The sequence below is a fragment of the Heptranchias perlo genome, chromosome 2 (genome assembly GCF_035084215.1).
Source record: "Heptranchias perlo isolate sHepPer1 chromosome 2, sHepPer1.hap1, whole genome shotgun sequence".
Lineage (NCBI taxonomy): Eukaryota > Metazoa > Chordata > Chondrichthyes > Hexanchiformes > Hexanchidae > Heptranchias > Heptranchias perlo.
The window spans coordinates 79946315-79960025 of record NC_090326.1 but is presented as its reverse complement, the minus strand read 5'-3'; the positions used below and the strand labels follow the sequence as shown (position 1 = coordinate 79960025).

Below are 13711 nucleotides of genomic sequence, written 5' to 3'. Positions count from 1 at the left end.
CCATGACATTGTATGAGGATTGGGTTGAATGGTAGTGGTGGGGTGACTAATGGGGAATTGAGGAAGTGCAGGTAAGTTGAGGATGAGCTTTGAGTGGGTGTGAGGATGTGATAGATTAGTGATGGCAGTACAGAATGAGTTGGGGGGTGGGCACGGTGATGTGGAAGATGGAATCTAGGAGAATGAGTAAGTGAACTCACTTTGGCTGACCTGATTAGGTCATTGAAGCGCTTCCTGCACTGGATCCAGGTGTGGGAGATATTGCTGCTGCTGGTGACCTCCTTTGCCACCTCGAGCCAGACCTTCTTGGTGGCAGAGGCAGGCCACTTCCTCCCGTCTGCTGGATAGAAGACATCCCTCCTCCTCCTCACCCCATCCAGTAGCACCTGGAGTGAGGCATCACTAAATCTAGGAGCAACCTTTCCCCTGTGCTGCTCCATTCTGGTATTTGGGTGTTTGCTCCAGAAGCAGCCATTGGAGGACTGCCCCTTTAAAAAGAGCTCCTCCAGCTGGCAGCCTGTGATGCAGCTGCGCAGTCCGCCTGCTGCGCAGTTTTCGGACAGCGAACACAGAAGCCACATTAAGTGGCTCCAATTGACCCATGATCGCGTGGGGAACGGACAGATTTTATTGGGCGGGTTACTCACGCGCCCAATCGCCTCCCCCACCCCCCCCCCCCCCCCCCCCGCCCCGCTGCCATCTCGCCTTCCCGCTAATATCGGGGCAGTGATCTAGGTTGACACTTCGGTGTAGTATCGAGGGAGCACTCCATTGTCGGAGAAGTTGGCCTTTAGATGAGATGTTTAACCGAGATGCAGTGTACCGTTCAGATGAATGTTAAAGATCTCATGGCACTTCTTGAAGGACCAGGCGTTCTCCTATTGTCCTGACCAAACTTCTTCCCTCAACTAACAACTTGTTAACTGGGTCATTCATCTCATTCGTGTTAAACAGGTTATTCATCTTACTGCTATTTATGGAATTTCGCTGTGTGCAAAATGGCAATGCTGACTCCATTTTCAAGTAATTAATTTTATGTGAAGTACTTTGGGTTGATTCTGAGCGACATGACAAAGTACTACGTAACTGCTTTTTTTCTTCAGCCTGAAACTTTTGGGTATAAAATGGGTGCAAAGCATACCAATTTAGCTGTGGGACAACTTGCAGCCAATCTGCGCAGGAGTTGGCACCATTGATGGACGCCTAAATCAAGCGTTAGGCACCTTGAATATGTTAATTTGGGGCCTAATGCCTGTTAAAGGCCCCTTTGGAGAAATTAGTTCCCAATGAGCTCAGGATTCTTTAGCGGCCCCTGCAGCTGCCAAATAAATGTAAGACTTGAAAATTTATTTTTTTAAAAAACCCCTTGCTGTGGAGCCAGTAAGAAAACGAGTGTTGCTCTGACTCCACAGGTGCATGATCTCCCCCTCCCCCAGAGCCTGCTCCAAAACCCCTCCCGAGACTTACCTCAGGGGTGCTGTTGGCAAGGCTGGCAGCCCTAAATTGGTTTCTCCTGTTGGGCGAGCTTTTTTTTATTCGTTCGTGGGATGTGGGCGTCGCTGGCAAGACCAGCATTTATTCCCATCCCTAATTATCCTTGAGAAGGTGGTGGTGAGCCGTCTTCTTGAACCACTGCAGTCCATGTGGTGAAGGTTCTCCCACAGTGCTGTTAGGAAGGGAGTTCCAGGATTTTGACCCAGCGACGATGAAGGAACGGCAATATCTTTCCAAGTCGGGATGGTGTGTGACTTGGAGGGGAACGTGCAGGTGGTGTTGTTCCCATGTGCCTGCTGCCCTTGTCCTTCTAGGTGGTAGAGGTCGTGGGTTTGGGAGGTGCTGCCGAAGAAGTCTTGGCGAGTTGCTGCAGTGCATCCTGTGGATGGTACACACTGCAGCCACAGTGCGCCGGTGGTGAAGGGAGTAGTGAATGTTTAGGGTGATGGATGGGGTGCCAATCAAGCTGGCTGCTGTGTCCTAGATGGTGTGGAGCTTCTTGAGTGTTGTTGGAGCTGCACTCATCCAGGTAAGTGGAGAGTATTCCATCACACTCCTGACTTGTGCCTTGTGGATGGTGGAAAGGCTTTGGGGAGTCAGGAGGTGAGTCACTCGCCGCAGAATACCCAGCCTCTGACCTGCTCTTGTAGCCAGCTGATGTTGTGATTGATATCCTGAGCTGTTCTTCATGGCAAAGGATTTTGTGTTTTCTGTTTTGTAATAATGGAAGCTTTCTGTGTAGCTGAATATCTTTTATGGTGTGCAGTACCATTTGCTCAGTCAGTTTTATTGCATTTTGAACAAGGTAAATATGGATGTAATTTTATTTTACCCTATGTGATTGGCAGTTTGTGTTTGAAAACTCTTATGTTGGACCAGTAAAGGATGTCACATTACGATGTTCTGATTTCTCCTCACTCCCTCTCAAACAACAATTAGTTAATTCAAGAGAGTACATTCTGTTCAGATTAAGGATTCACAAAGCTGAGAAACAATGGCCTCGATATTAATCCCCCCCCGCCCCCGCCACAACGGGCGGGAGAGGGTCGGGGTTAAAGAGTTAAATATGGTGAACGTGACCCCAACACACGCCCACTGCCTTTTTTATGTGGAGAGGCAGGACACTTAATTAACATAGAATCATAGTATTTATATGGCTGGTCCAGTTAAGTTTCTGGTCAATGGTGACCCCCAGGATGTTGATGGTGGGGGATTCGGTGATGGTAATGCTGTTGAATGTCAAGGGGAGGTGGTTAGACTCTCTCTTGTTGGAGATGGTCATTGCCTGGCACTTAGCTGGAGCGAATGTTACTTGCCGCTTATCAGCCCGAGCCTGGATGTTGTCCAGGTCTTGCTGCGTGCGGGCACAGACTGCTTCATTATCTGAGGGATTGCGAATGAAACTGAACACTGTGAAATCATCAGTGAACATCCCCATTTCTGACCTTATGATGGAGGGAAGGCATTTATGAAGCAGCTGAAGATGGTTGGGCCTAGGACACTGCCCAGAGGAACTCCTGCAGCAATATCCTGGGGCTGAGATGATTGGCCTCCAACAACCACTACCATCTTCCTTTGTGCTAGGTATGACTCCAGCCACTGAAGAGTTTTCCCCCTGATTCCCATTGACTTCAATTTTACTTGGGCTCCTTGGTGCCACACTTGGTCAAACGCTGCCTTGATGTCAAGGGCAGTCACTCTCACCTCACCTCTGGAATTCAGCTCTTTTGTCCATGTTTGGACCAAGGCTGTAATGAGGTCTGGAGCCGAGTGGCCCTGGTGGAACCCAAACTGAGCATCGGTGAGCAGGTTATTGGTGAGTAAGTGCCGCTTGATAGCGCTGTCGACGACACCTTCCATCACTTTGCTGATGATTGAGAGTAGACTGATGGGGCGGTAATTGGCCAGATTAGATTTGTCCTGCTTTTTGTGGACAGGACATACCCGGGCAATTTTCCACATTGTCGGGTGGATGCCAGTGTTGTAGCTGTACTGGAACAACTTGGCTGGAGATGCGGCTAGTTCTGGTGAACAAGTCTTCAGCACTACAGCCGGGTTATGTTGTCGGGGCCCATAGCCTTTGCTGTATCCAGTGCACTCAGCCGTTTCTTGATATCACGTGGAGTGAATCAAATTGGCTGAAGACTGGCGTCTGTGATGGTGGGGATATCGAGAGGAGGCCAAGATGGATCATCCACTCGTCACTTCTGCCTGACGATGGTTGTAAACACTTCAGCCTTGTCTTTTGCACTCACATGCTGAACTCCGCCATCATTGAAGATGGGGATGTTTACAGAGCTTCCTCCTCCCATTAGTTGTTTAATTGTCCACCACCATTAGCAAAAAACATTAGTTTTGTTTATTTTGGGAACTTTTCTTGTTGATGTCCCCATCTTTAGAGGTACACTCTCTATTGAATCAAACTTTTTATGTAAGTCTGTTGAAATTGATGGCTGAAGTATTCCAGACAGTTTCTGTTTCTTTTCAGGGAATATTGTTCACACTTCCTGATTGCTTAAAACAGTCAATGGATTTGGTGTCACTCTGGCTTCATGAATCATCCCGTGTCTATGAGGACAAGCTAGTAGAATCGAAAGATTCTGAACTCTTCCAGAAAATTCTGTTAGACACTGCCAAAAAATTCTTTGAAGTAAGCCTACTGTCTACGACAATATTAAAGAAAATACTAGAGGGTAAATTTTGTGGGACTGTTTTCCCAGCACAGAGCCTCACTTAACGGAAATGCAGATCCCCACTTGACAGCAGCATGAATCAGAGTTTTGGGCGGAAGGATCAGTGTGTCTCATCCTGATCCATCAAGTGAGTCTTCATGCCAGGATCACAGGCTCTCAAAGTTTACCCTTAGATTTAAATTGTTTGTCAATAGGTGAGAGTAAAAGTTTGCACTGTGGAAAATGATCAACAGTTGTTGAAGAACTTCAATGGTATTTTCTTGAACTAATGAAGTAACCTGTATTTTTTGCTAGTAATCCATTTCTGTAAATTGGCATTGTAAAAAATCACAGGTAATTCATATTTTTGTATCTGACTATTTTTGTGAATGCCTCAAAGTTGCCTATACTGTTGCTCCAAGTCAATTGGTTAATCTTAATCTTCCTGTTTCACTGAAAATTCTGTTTAATGTGAAGATCTAATTTCCATTTTAGTTAATTATTTTCCACATGAACCATTTTGCTTCAAATTGACTTAATTTGGTATATTGTAAAATTTGGAGAAAAAAACTTCAACATACATGAATGTTGAGACTGGTTTTAATTTATTCTATCCCAGACATGTGACATGAAAGCCTGGATTTTCCTCGGAACGGTGGTGTTCTGTCGGGAGGGGACTTCTGCCCATTCCTCCAACAATGCCACAACCCTGACCCATTTTCTTGGCTCATGGTTCATTACGCATGCACAACAGGCTCACAAAAGGATTTCTGCTACCGAAGAAACTTCCAGAGTGCTGCAGTGGGCATGCCACTGCAGCAGCATAAGAGACATGGGGGGGATCCTAAAGGGGCAGCAGATCCCCAATGATGGCAGTAGCTGCATCCTTGTAAACCTTGGTTGTTTTAAATTTATAGTTTAAAAAGCTTTGCTTGTCTCAAGTGAAGAAAGGTCTTTTTGTTTATTTTTAAGTTCTCAGCATTGAAAAGACAGGAGGTGTAAAGGGAAAAATCCTGAATCTAGATCAAACGTTCCCTTATCCAACTTGGTCCTAAGTGGAGAATTGTTTATTTTTCTCTTTTCATATTTCAGGGTGTTGGTGATAGTATTTTACTTCAGAAACCATTGATTTATTGCCATTTTGCTCTTGGAATTGGCGATCCCCATTACATGCCTGTAAAAGAATGGAAGGTCCTAAAGAAAATACTGACTGAGACTCTTGACAGCTATAATGAGCTCAATGCTGTGATGAACCTAGTTTTATTTGAAGACGCAATGCAACATGTGTAAGTATAAGTAAAAGGGCTTGTTGTTTAATTCACTGAAATTTGTTTTTAAATTCACCATTCATTTCTTGTGATGCTTCTAATAAAAGGAAACATCCACACAGGGAAGTCAGCAACATCATATACCAGCAGTTACTGCACTTGGGTGCCCAAATTCCTGACGGCTAATTTTACTGATAAAATAGATGTGACTAAAAAGGTCATGGAATTTGTAGAGAAATGCTAATGCACTACTTGTCTGTGTTTAGAGCCTCTCTGAATGTTGCTACCCCTCCCTCGCAAAATGAGGTGCTTGATGAGGCCTTGCTAATGGGTAATTGCTGCAGACTTATTTGGGGGCTGATGATAGGAAATGACCACAAGTCCCCTTGACAGCTGCTCAAGTCATTTGACTGGCCCTCTCCTGATCCAGTGTTTCCCTCGCCCAGGGTAGGAATCCCACCCCCTCCCTGATCGTACACCTGCTCTGTGCCGCCTGCAATAAAAAGAGAGGTCTCACAATCTCTCCTGTTTACACATCAACATTCTTCATAACCATACTTGTTTTCCTTGTTCCTCCACCTACAGCTTGGCACCACAGTGCTGCCCTCTTTCCAGCTCTCTCTCCAAGTCAAACTGTAGGACCACCCTGACCACTCTCATCCCAACCATTGCATAGCAGCACAAAGATATTTACAGGGGGTTAACCATTTCACTAAAGGGGAAGACCACAAAAAAAATCACAGCTTTTGTTGGCTATAATCAATGTCAGCACTCACCAATACACTTCTGCAGCTGCCACTTTTAATACTTGATGTTCCATGGACCAGGAAATTCCCAAAAAAATTATTTATTTTATGTGATTATGTACGCTCCTTTAGGGTTAAGGGTGCCGTTAAAGCTTGGGACATATTCGGACTTCCTCTTTTCTTCATGGCTGCAGCCAATAGTCCTCCCACATGCACCCATGTTGCACTTCCTTTGTTCTAATTAGGTGTAGAGGAAGCTTGGGCCCTGAACTCTGGGTCCTGGAGCAGCTCACTTCTGGTGCGCTCCACACTAAATACTCCCAGGCGTTATCGGGAGAAGAATATTGCCCTTAATGCCAGGTTAGTCCTGTCATCAGTTAGATTAGGTCTTGTACAATTTTACTTGAAAGCATTAGAATATACCTATCAATGTAGAATTTTAAAGGTTCTGTTTCTTTATCGCAAGGTGTCGGATAAATCGAATATTGGAGAGCAGCCGAGGATATGCTCTACTGGTGGGGGTTGGTGGCAGTGGGAAGCAAAGTCTATCCAGGTTGGCTGCTTACATTAGCTTTCTAGAAGTATTCCAGATCACACTGAAGAAAGGCTATGGGATTCCAGACTTGAAGGTAAATATTTTCCATTCACAGTCCTGCATTATTAAAAGTGGTGATCACTATTTGGTGTGTGCTTTTTTATTCATTCATGGGATGTGGGCGTCACTGGCAAGGCCAACATTTATTGCCCATCCCTAATTGCTCTTGAGAAGGTGGTGGTGAGCCACGGCCTTGAACCACTGCAGCCCGTGTGGTGAAGGTTCTCCCACAGTGCTGTTAGGAAGGGAGTTCCAGGACTTTGACCCAGCGACGATGAAGGAACGGCAATATCTTTCCAGATCGGGATGGTGTGTGACTTGGAGGGGAACGTGCAGGTGGTGTTGTTCCCATGCACCTGCTGCCTTTGTGCTTCTAGGTGATAGAGATCACGGGTTTGGGAGGTGCTGCCGAAGAAGCCTTGGCGAGTTGCTGCAGTGCATCCTGTGGATGGTACACACTGCAGCCACAGTGTGCCGGTGGTGGAGGGAGTGAAGGTTTAAGGTGGTGGATGGGGTGCCATTCAAGTGCGCTGCTTTGTCCTAGATGGTGTTGAGCTTCTTGAGTGTTGTTGGAGTTGCACTCATCCAGGTAAGTGGAGAGTATTCCATCACACGCCTGACTTGTGCCTTGTAGATGGTGGAAAGGCTTTGGGGAGTCAGGAGGTGAGTCACTTGCCGCAGAATACCCAGCCTCTGACCTGCTCTTGTAGCCAGCTGATGTTGTGATTGATATCCTGAGCTGTTCTTCATGGCAAAGGATTTTGTGTTTTCTGTTTTGTAATAATGGAAGCTTTCTGTGTAGCTGAATATCTTTTATGGTGTGCAGTACCATTTACTCAGTAAGTTTTATTGCATTTTGAACAAGGTAAATATGGATGTAATTTTATTTTACCCTATGTGATTGGCAGTTTGTGTTTGAAAACTCCTATGTTGGACCAGTAAAGGATGTCACATTATGATGTTCTGATTTCTCCTCACTCCCTCTCAAACAACAATTAGTTAATTCAAGAGAGTACATTCTGTTCAGACTAAGGATTCACAAAGCTGAGAAACAATGGCCTTGCTATTAACCCCCACCCCCGCCACGACGGGCGGGAGAGGGTCGGGGTTAAAGAGTTAAATATGGTGAACGTGACCCCAACACACGCCCACTGCCTTTTTTATGTGGAGAGGCAGGACACTTAATTAACATGGAATCATAGAAAGGTTACAGCACGGAAGGAGTCCATTTGGCCCATCGAGTCTGTGCCGACATAAAAATATCTAAATCGGGCTCCCACAGTGCAATTGGGAGCCCAATTTAAAAATGATTATTGCTGCATGGGAGTCCCAGGAGTCAGGATACCCGGCAGTGAAACAGAGGTGGGAACCACCCCCTCTGCAGGCCAATCACGGGCCCTCTCTCCCCCCTCCCGATCGCGGGCCCTCTCTCCCCCCTCCCGATCGCGGGCTATCTCTTCCCCCCCCCCCCCCCGATCGCGGACCCTCTCTTCCCCCCCCCCCCCCCCCGATCGCGGACCCTCTCTTCCCCCCCCCCCCCTCCCGATCGCGGACCCTCTCTTCCCCCCCCCCCCTCCCGATCGCGGGCTCTCTCTTCCCCCCCCCCTCCCGATCGCGGGCTCTCTCTTCCCCCCCCCCTCCCGATCGCGGGCTCTCTCTTCCCCCCCCCTCCCGATCGCGGGCTCTCTCTTCCCCCCACCCCTCCCGATCGCGGGCCCTCTCTTCCCCCCCCCCCTCCCGATCGCGGGCTTTCTCTCCCCCACTCCCGATCGCGGGCTCTCTCTTCCCCCCCCCCCCTCCCGATCGCGGGCTCTCTCTTCCCCCCCCCCTCCCGATCGCGGGCTCTCTCTTCCCCCCCCCCTCCCGATCGCGGGCTCTCTCTTCCCCCCCCCCCTCCCGATCGCGGGCTCTCTCCCACCCCCCCCCTCCCGATCGCGGGCTTTCTCTCCCCCACTCCCGATCGCGGGCTCTCTCTTCCCCCCCCCCCCCCCTCCCGATCGCGGGCTCTCTCTTCCCCCCCCCCCCCTCCCGATCGCGGGCTCTCTCCCACCCCCCCCCTCCCGATCGCGGGCTCTCTCCCACCCCCCCCCTCCCGATCGCGGGCTTTCTCTCCCCCACTCCCGATCGCGGGCTCTCTTCCCCCGATTGCCGGTCCTCTCTGACTTCCCAATCGCCGGGGTCAGTCCCCAAGGGTCTCCGACTATGGCCTCCATCCATTGGCATTTTCTCCCGGCCACTGGCCCGCAAGACCTCACACACCAGGTAGCTTATCAGAAAATCAGTGACATGACATTCCAGTAAGCCGTGTGTGAGCATCTGCTGGTGGTGTGGTGTCGGCTGACTGCCGGACAGAAAATGGAGCTAAAACAAGTGAATGAGGTCCTTCCCGTTAAGTTCAGCAGGACCCCCGCGTCCCTGGCCTTGTCGGGTTCTTCGGCTGTTTTCAACCTCACCCACACCCTCCCCTCTTCCCCGTAAATACCGGGACCAATATGTTTGAACTGTGTCATTTGACAATTCTGAGAGTTTGTTTGCATTTGCATCACTGCTGCAAATTTCCATCATTAAATGTGCTGTTCATTGGCCTCTAAGTTATCAGAAATAGTGAAAATATTTACCTGCAACACTTAGGAAGGAACAAATCCAAAAATCGGCTAACGGGTCAATGTAGAAATACAGGGACTGAAAATACTTGGACCCATTCCGCTGCATTAGCCCATGGTAACCAATTCTGAACTATGTATCTGTAATACTTTATAGAACTCAATTGCACTTATGGTTCTCTACGGACAAACTCACCAGTTTAGCTTCAGCATTGCCATGCAAAATTGCAGTTACTTAAGAATATACAAATTTTTAGAAACAGAGAAAGGGGTCATTGCTGTCCCTTTTCCATAGGTTGTATAAAACTTCCTAATTATTGACCTTGTTATTTGAACTCTTCACCATAGTGAGTAATTTGTATGAATCATTTTTGTCATCTCCCTTCATAATCTTGAAAACTTTGCTTAGATTTCCTTGAAAGTTCTTTTCCAAAAAAAATTAAGTCCAACTTCCTTAAGGTTTCCTCATGACTGAAATTGCTTATAACTTCGTCGCTTGCCTCTCTACCCTCTGAACAGCAATGATATTCTTCCTGTGATTATGGAACAGAATTGCACACAATACTCGATGGGTTTGACCACTTTCACAACAATACAATCTCTTTTTTAGATTTGTAATCTATCCCTTTGCTAATGCAACCCAGTACCTATTGCCTTTTTTACTGCAACTGTGCTGATGGTTTCGAAAGTTCATCCACTATAACACCAAGATCTCTTCTGTAATTAACATGCTGATCCACTTTTCCTTTAAACACAGACTCCCTCTTTTCATTCCTTGCTCCCATGCTATTTATTTTACATTAATGTTGAATTTTATCTGCCATCTATTGGCCTGTTTGCCTAAAAGAAAATCTAAATCCTTCTGAACTTAGTTTTATTGTTCCTCATTATTTGCTCTGCCATCTATTTTGATACCATTTACAAACTTGGAGATTTTGTTTACTATAACCTCATTCAAGTCATTAACATATATCCAGAATAACAAAGGTCCCAAGGCCGACTCAGAGTATCACATTGACAGCCTCTTTCCAGCCTGAAAAATCCTCATTTATAGTAACCCTCTCTTTCCTATTTTTTAAGCCAGTTTTCTATCGAGCACCACATTTTATCTATTTCATGACTCTTTACATTATCCATTAATCATCATTAATTACTAATGTGGAACCTTGTCAAAAGCTTTCTGAAAATCCAGGTGTGTAATGTCAACAGTATTTTCCCTCTCCATCATGTCATCAATGCTTTCAAAAATATCCAGCAGGTTAGTTAAGCATGATCTTCATTTCTTAAATCCATGACATTCCACAAGATATGCTTTTCCAAGTTTTAACCAGATCATCTGAAGATCATTTTAAGGGCTTTTCCTGCAAGTAATGTTAAATTCACTGGTCCAAACTGCCCCAACATCGTCAGCTAGGGCAGTAAATAATTTATTTCTGTGAATATAATGTCCTGTGGACTTCATATTGTTACTTTTCCACCTGCCTATTTCCTCTCCTTAGGCTTTACACCCTGCTATTTCAACTTTACAAGCAATGCCTTGGTGTAACCAGTTCTCAGCTATTCAAATACATCACAGATTTCTTCAAAACACATTTCCGGTTCTTATTTCATATGCTCCTTGTATTTGCATGAAATACACAGCTATCACTTTTTGTTTTATTGTTTCTCCTCTCTCACTATTGCCCATTTCCTCCCCCTCCCCCCCAACTCAGCACACACACACCATTTACTTGAAATTACTTTTCCTGGTGGAAATGATGACACCCGGGGACCTGTATACATACTATCTGTTGTACGCGGGAGACACAACTTGTGTTTGATTTTCTGTTCAGTTCAATCTATGGGTGTCCAGAGTTTACATGTGTGCGTGAAATATAAGTCTAACTTAAGTATATGGAGAGAAGGTAGTTATGTAATTTGTGAATTTATTTTTAGGTGCTTTCGCTCCTTTTCCTGTCCTTTGCTGCACACGCTGGACTGCAGCTGAGAGAAGAGGCAGGTGGCCACAGGTCTCTGCCAGAGCACTTCTGTGGCCAGCTGGTAGGGGCAATGAAGGTCAACCTAATGAGCATCCCTTGCTCAGTTATCCTTCTCCCTATTGGTTAGGCACAACGCTGTATTTCACAACTTGCTGACTTTCAATTCTCGCTCTCACAGTCTGCTGTGCAGCTCTCTAATGTGTTGCGGCATTGGGCCACCTTTTTTTTAGTAACATTCGTAACATTTCACCTTCTGCTCCATTTAGGTTGATCTTGCTAATTTGTACATCAAGACTGGAGCCAAAAACCTGCCAGCAGTCTTTCTCCTGACAGATGCTCAAGTTCCAGATGAACGTTTCCTGGTCCTGATCAACGATTTGCTGGCATCAGGTAAAAAACAAACCAATATAGTGGCACAGGTTCATTTCAGAACACAAGCCACTTTTTGCAAAGTGCTGCCAGGCCTCTGCCAGTGCATTGGGAGGCTTGTGACAGCTACACCTTCACTCCGGACCCCCCTCTGAAGAGCCAACTGAGATTGTCAATCTACAATGTGGGGAACTATTTGTGTCATCCTGTGTCAATTTTAAACTGCTAAATAAGTGTATCTGACCTTGTGAAAAGACCAGTGAAAGGTGAATTTGTAGTTCTGAAATGAAATGAAACACTCTTTGTCCTCCCTATATCCTCACTGTATTTGAAATTAAGACTCATCACGCATTGTCCCACTCAGACTCATCCTTTCCTAGGATGCAAAACTGTGGTCCTGTTTATTTCTGTCAGCCTTTTCTTTCTTCTACAATCTTCAGACTTTTAAAATGCAAGTTTGTTATCACCTAATCATTAATTCCTGATCTACCTCTTCATCGTTACTTTTTCAACCTTGCTGGTGTCCTGTGCTATGGGCCTTAGCCCTTCATCTTGGTTTCTCAATGTGAAAAAAATTGTGGGGTTTCCACTGAAGTTACGGCGGTAGTTTGGGAAAATCCCCCCACCCCCATCCCTGAGGAAATCTAAAGGTAGACAAATACACATTTTATTACCAGGCTTTCTGCTCTGCGCTCGGTAGCCCGTATTTTCCATCATTGAAGTCAATAGGTAGAAAATCATGTACCAGCAGGCGTAGAAACGGAAAACCCCAGCTGATATCTCTATGCATTCTGACTTTATATTATGGCCTTTTGTAGTGGCACTCTTACTTAGCAGCACAATTCAGTGGAACAGATCTCTCTCCTTGTTATTCACCTCATTGTTCTGCCATCCTCACAGTCTACATCCAATTGAAAATCAGAGCGGTGAATTGGTAAAATTATTAACAAATTATGCTTTGTTCTTTCATTTTAATGATACTATACCATATGCCATCGCTAATCAGTGCCAAATGATTGCTATGATCATGCTGAATCAAGTACACTGCAGTTGGCAGAAGTGCAAATAAATGGCTTTAGCAATGAGTCAAAAGTGGATTTGCATGAGCAGGCAGGAATTTTGTTGTATGTGACTGACCTCATTATAAAGTCAAAATGCAGTAAAACCATATCTTGTGGTATGAGATGAAGTGGCTGTAATTAAAGGGAGTTGGAGAGAGTTTTTTAAAACATTATTTTGGAAGCACTTTAGAGTGAAAGGAAATTGTGGATATGTACAATTTTTATTTCCAGATTACTCTCTTCAACAAAAGGTTTAGTTCAGGAATTTTTTTTTAAAAAAGAAAAGAAAATGTAATCGTGATAAAGTAGCTTAAATTAATATGCGAGAAAAGTAATAAAGCTTAATTTTGAAAATATTTAGAATACATCTTTACTCCCAAGGTCCCATTACTGCCCCATCTCCCCAAAACAATCAGCAAAAATACTGCTGTTACACTGACATCCTTTTGATCAGACTGTGAAAATCAAAATCCTGACATGCTTTAAACAGGTGAAATTTCAGATCTGTTCAGTGATGAAGAGGTTGACAATATAATCTGTGGTATACGTAATGAAGTCCGAGGACTAGGCTTGTTGGATAACCGGGAAAATTGTTGGAAGTTCTTCTTGAACAGAGTACGACAGCAGCTTAAGGTATTTATACTCCACAAAATCAATAAAAGTATCAGCAAACCTTTTTCCTTCTAAAGAAACTGCAAACATTTTTAACTGTAAACTTAATACACTCATTCTTCATGAGGGCAGTTTTTGGAATTAGATTACTTTTGGTTCATTTTCACTTAGAAAATTGAGGGTAGAGTTTCCACTAGATTGCGCTGGTCTTATCCGCCTGAGCCAGCGTGGAAAATCACGTGCAATTTACGTCAAGCATAAATCGAGTTTCCACAATCTTTTGCACTAATTCAAAAATCATTGTGCTCGAAG

The 13711-nt window shown here is 45.2% G+C and overlaps 1 protein-coding gene across 1 annotated transcript in view; it reads left to right on the top strand.

Moving 5' to 3' along the window:
• The window catches only part of LOC137332178 (dynein axonemal heavy chain 11-like), a 380453-nt gene that overhangs the window by 237376 nt on the left and 129366 nt on the right, over positions 1-13711 (top strand). Inside the window, exons 50-54 of the mRNA XM_067995882.1 lie at positions 3983-4144; positions 5259-5452; positions 6647-6809; positions 11624-11747; positions 13278-13420. Of these exons, the coding sequence (XP_067851983.1) occupies positions 3983-4144; positions 5259-5452; positions 6647-6809; positions 11624-11747; positions 13278-13420 (786 nt within the window). The remainder of the gene's footprint in view (positions 1-3982; positions 4145-5258; positions 5453-6646; positions 6810-11623; positions 11748-13277; positions 13421-13711) is intronic.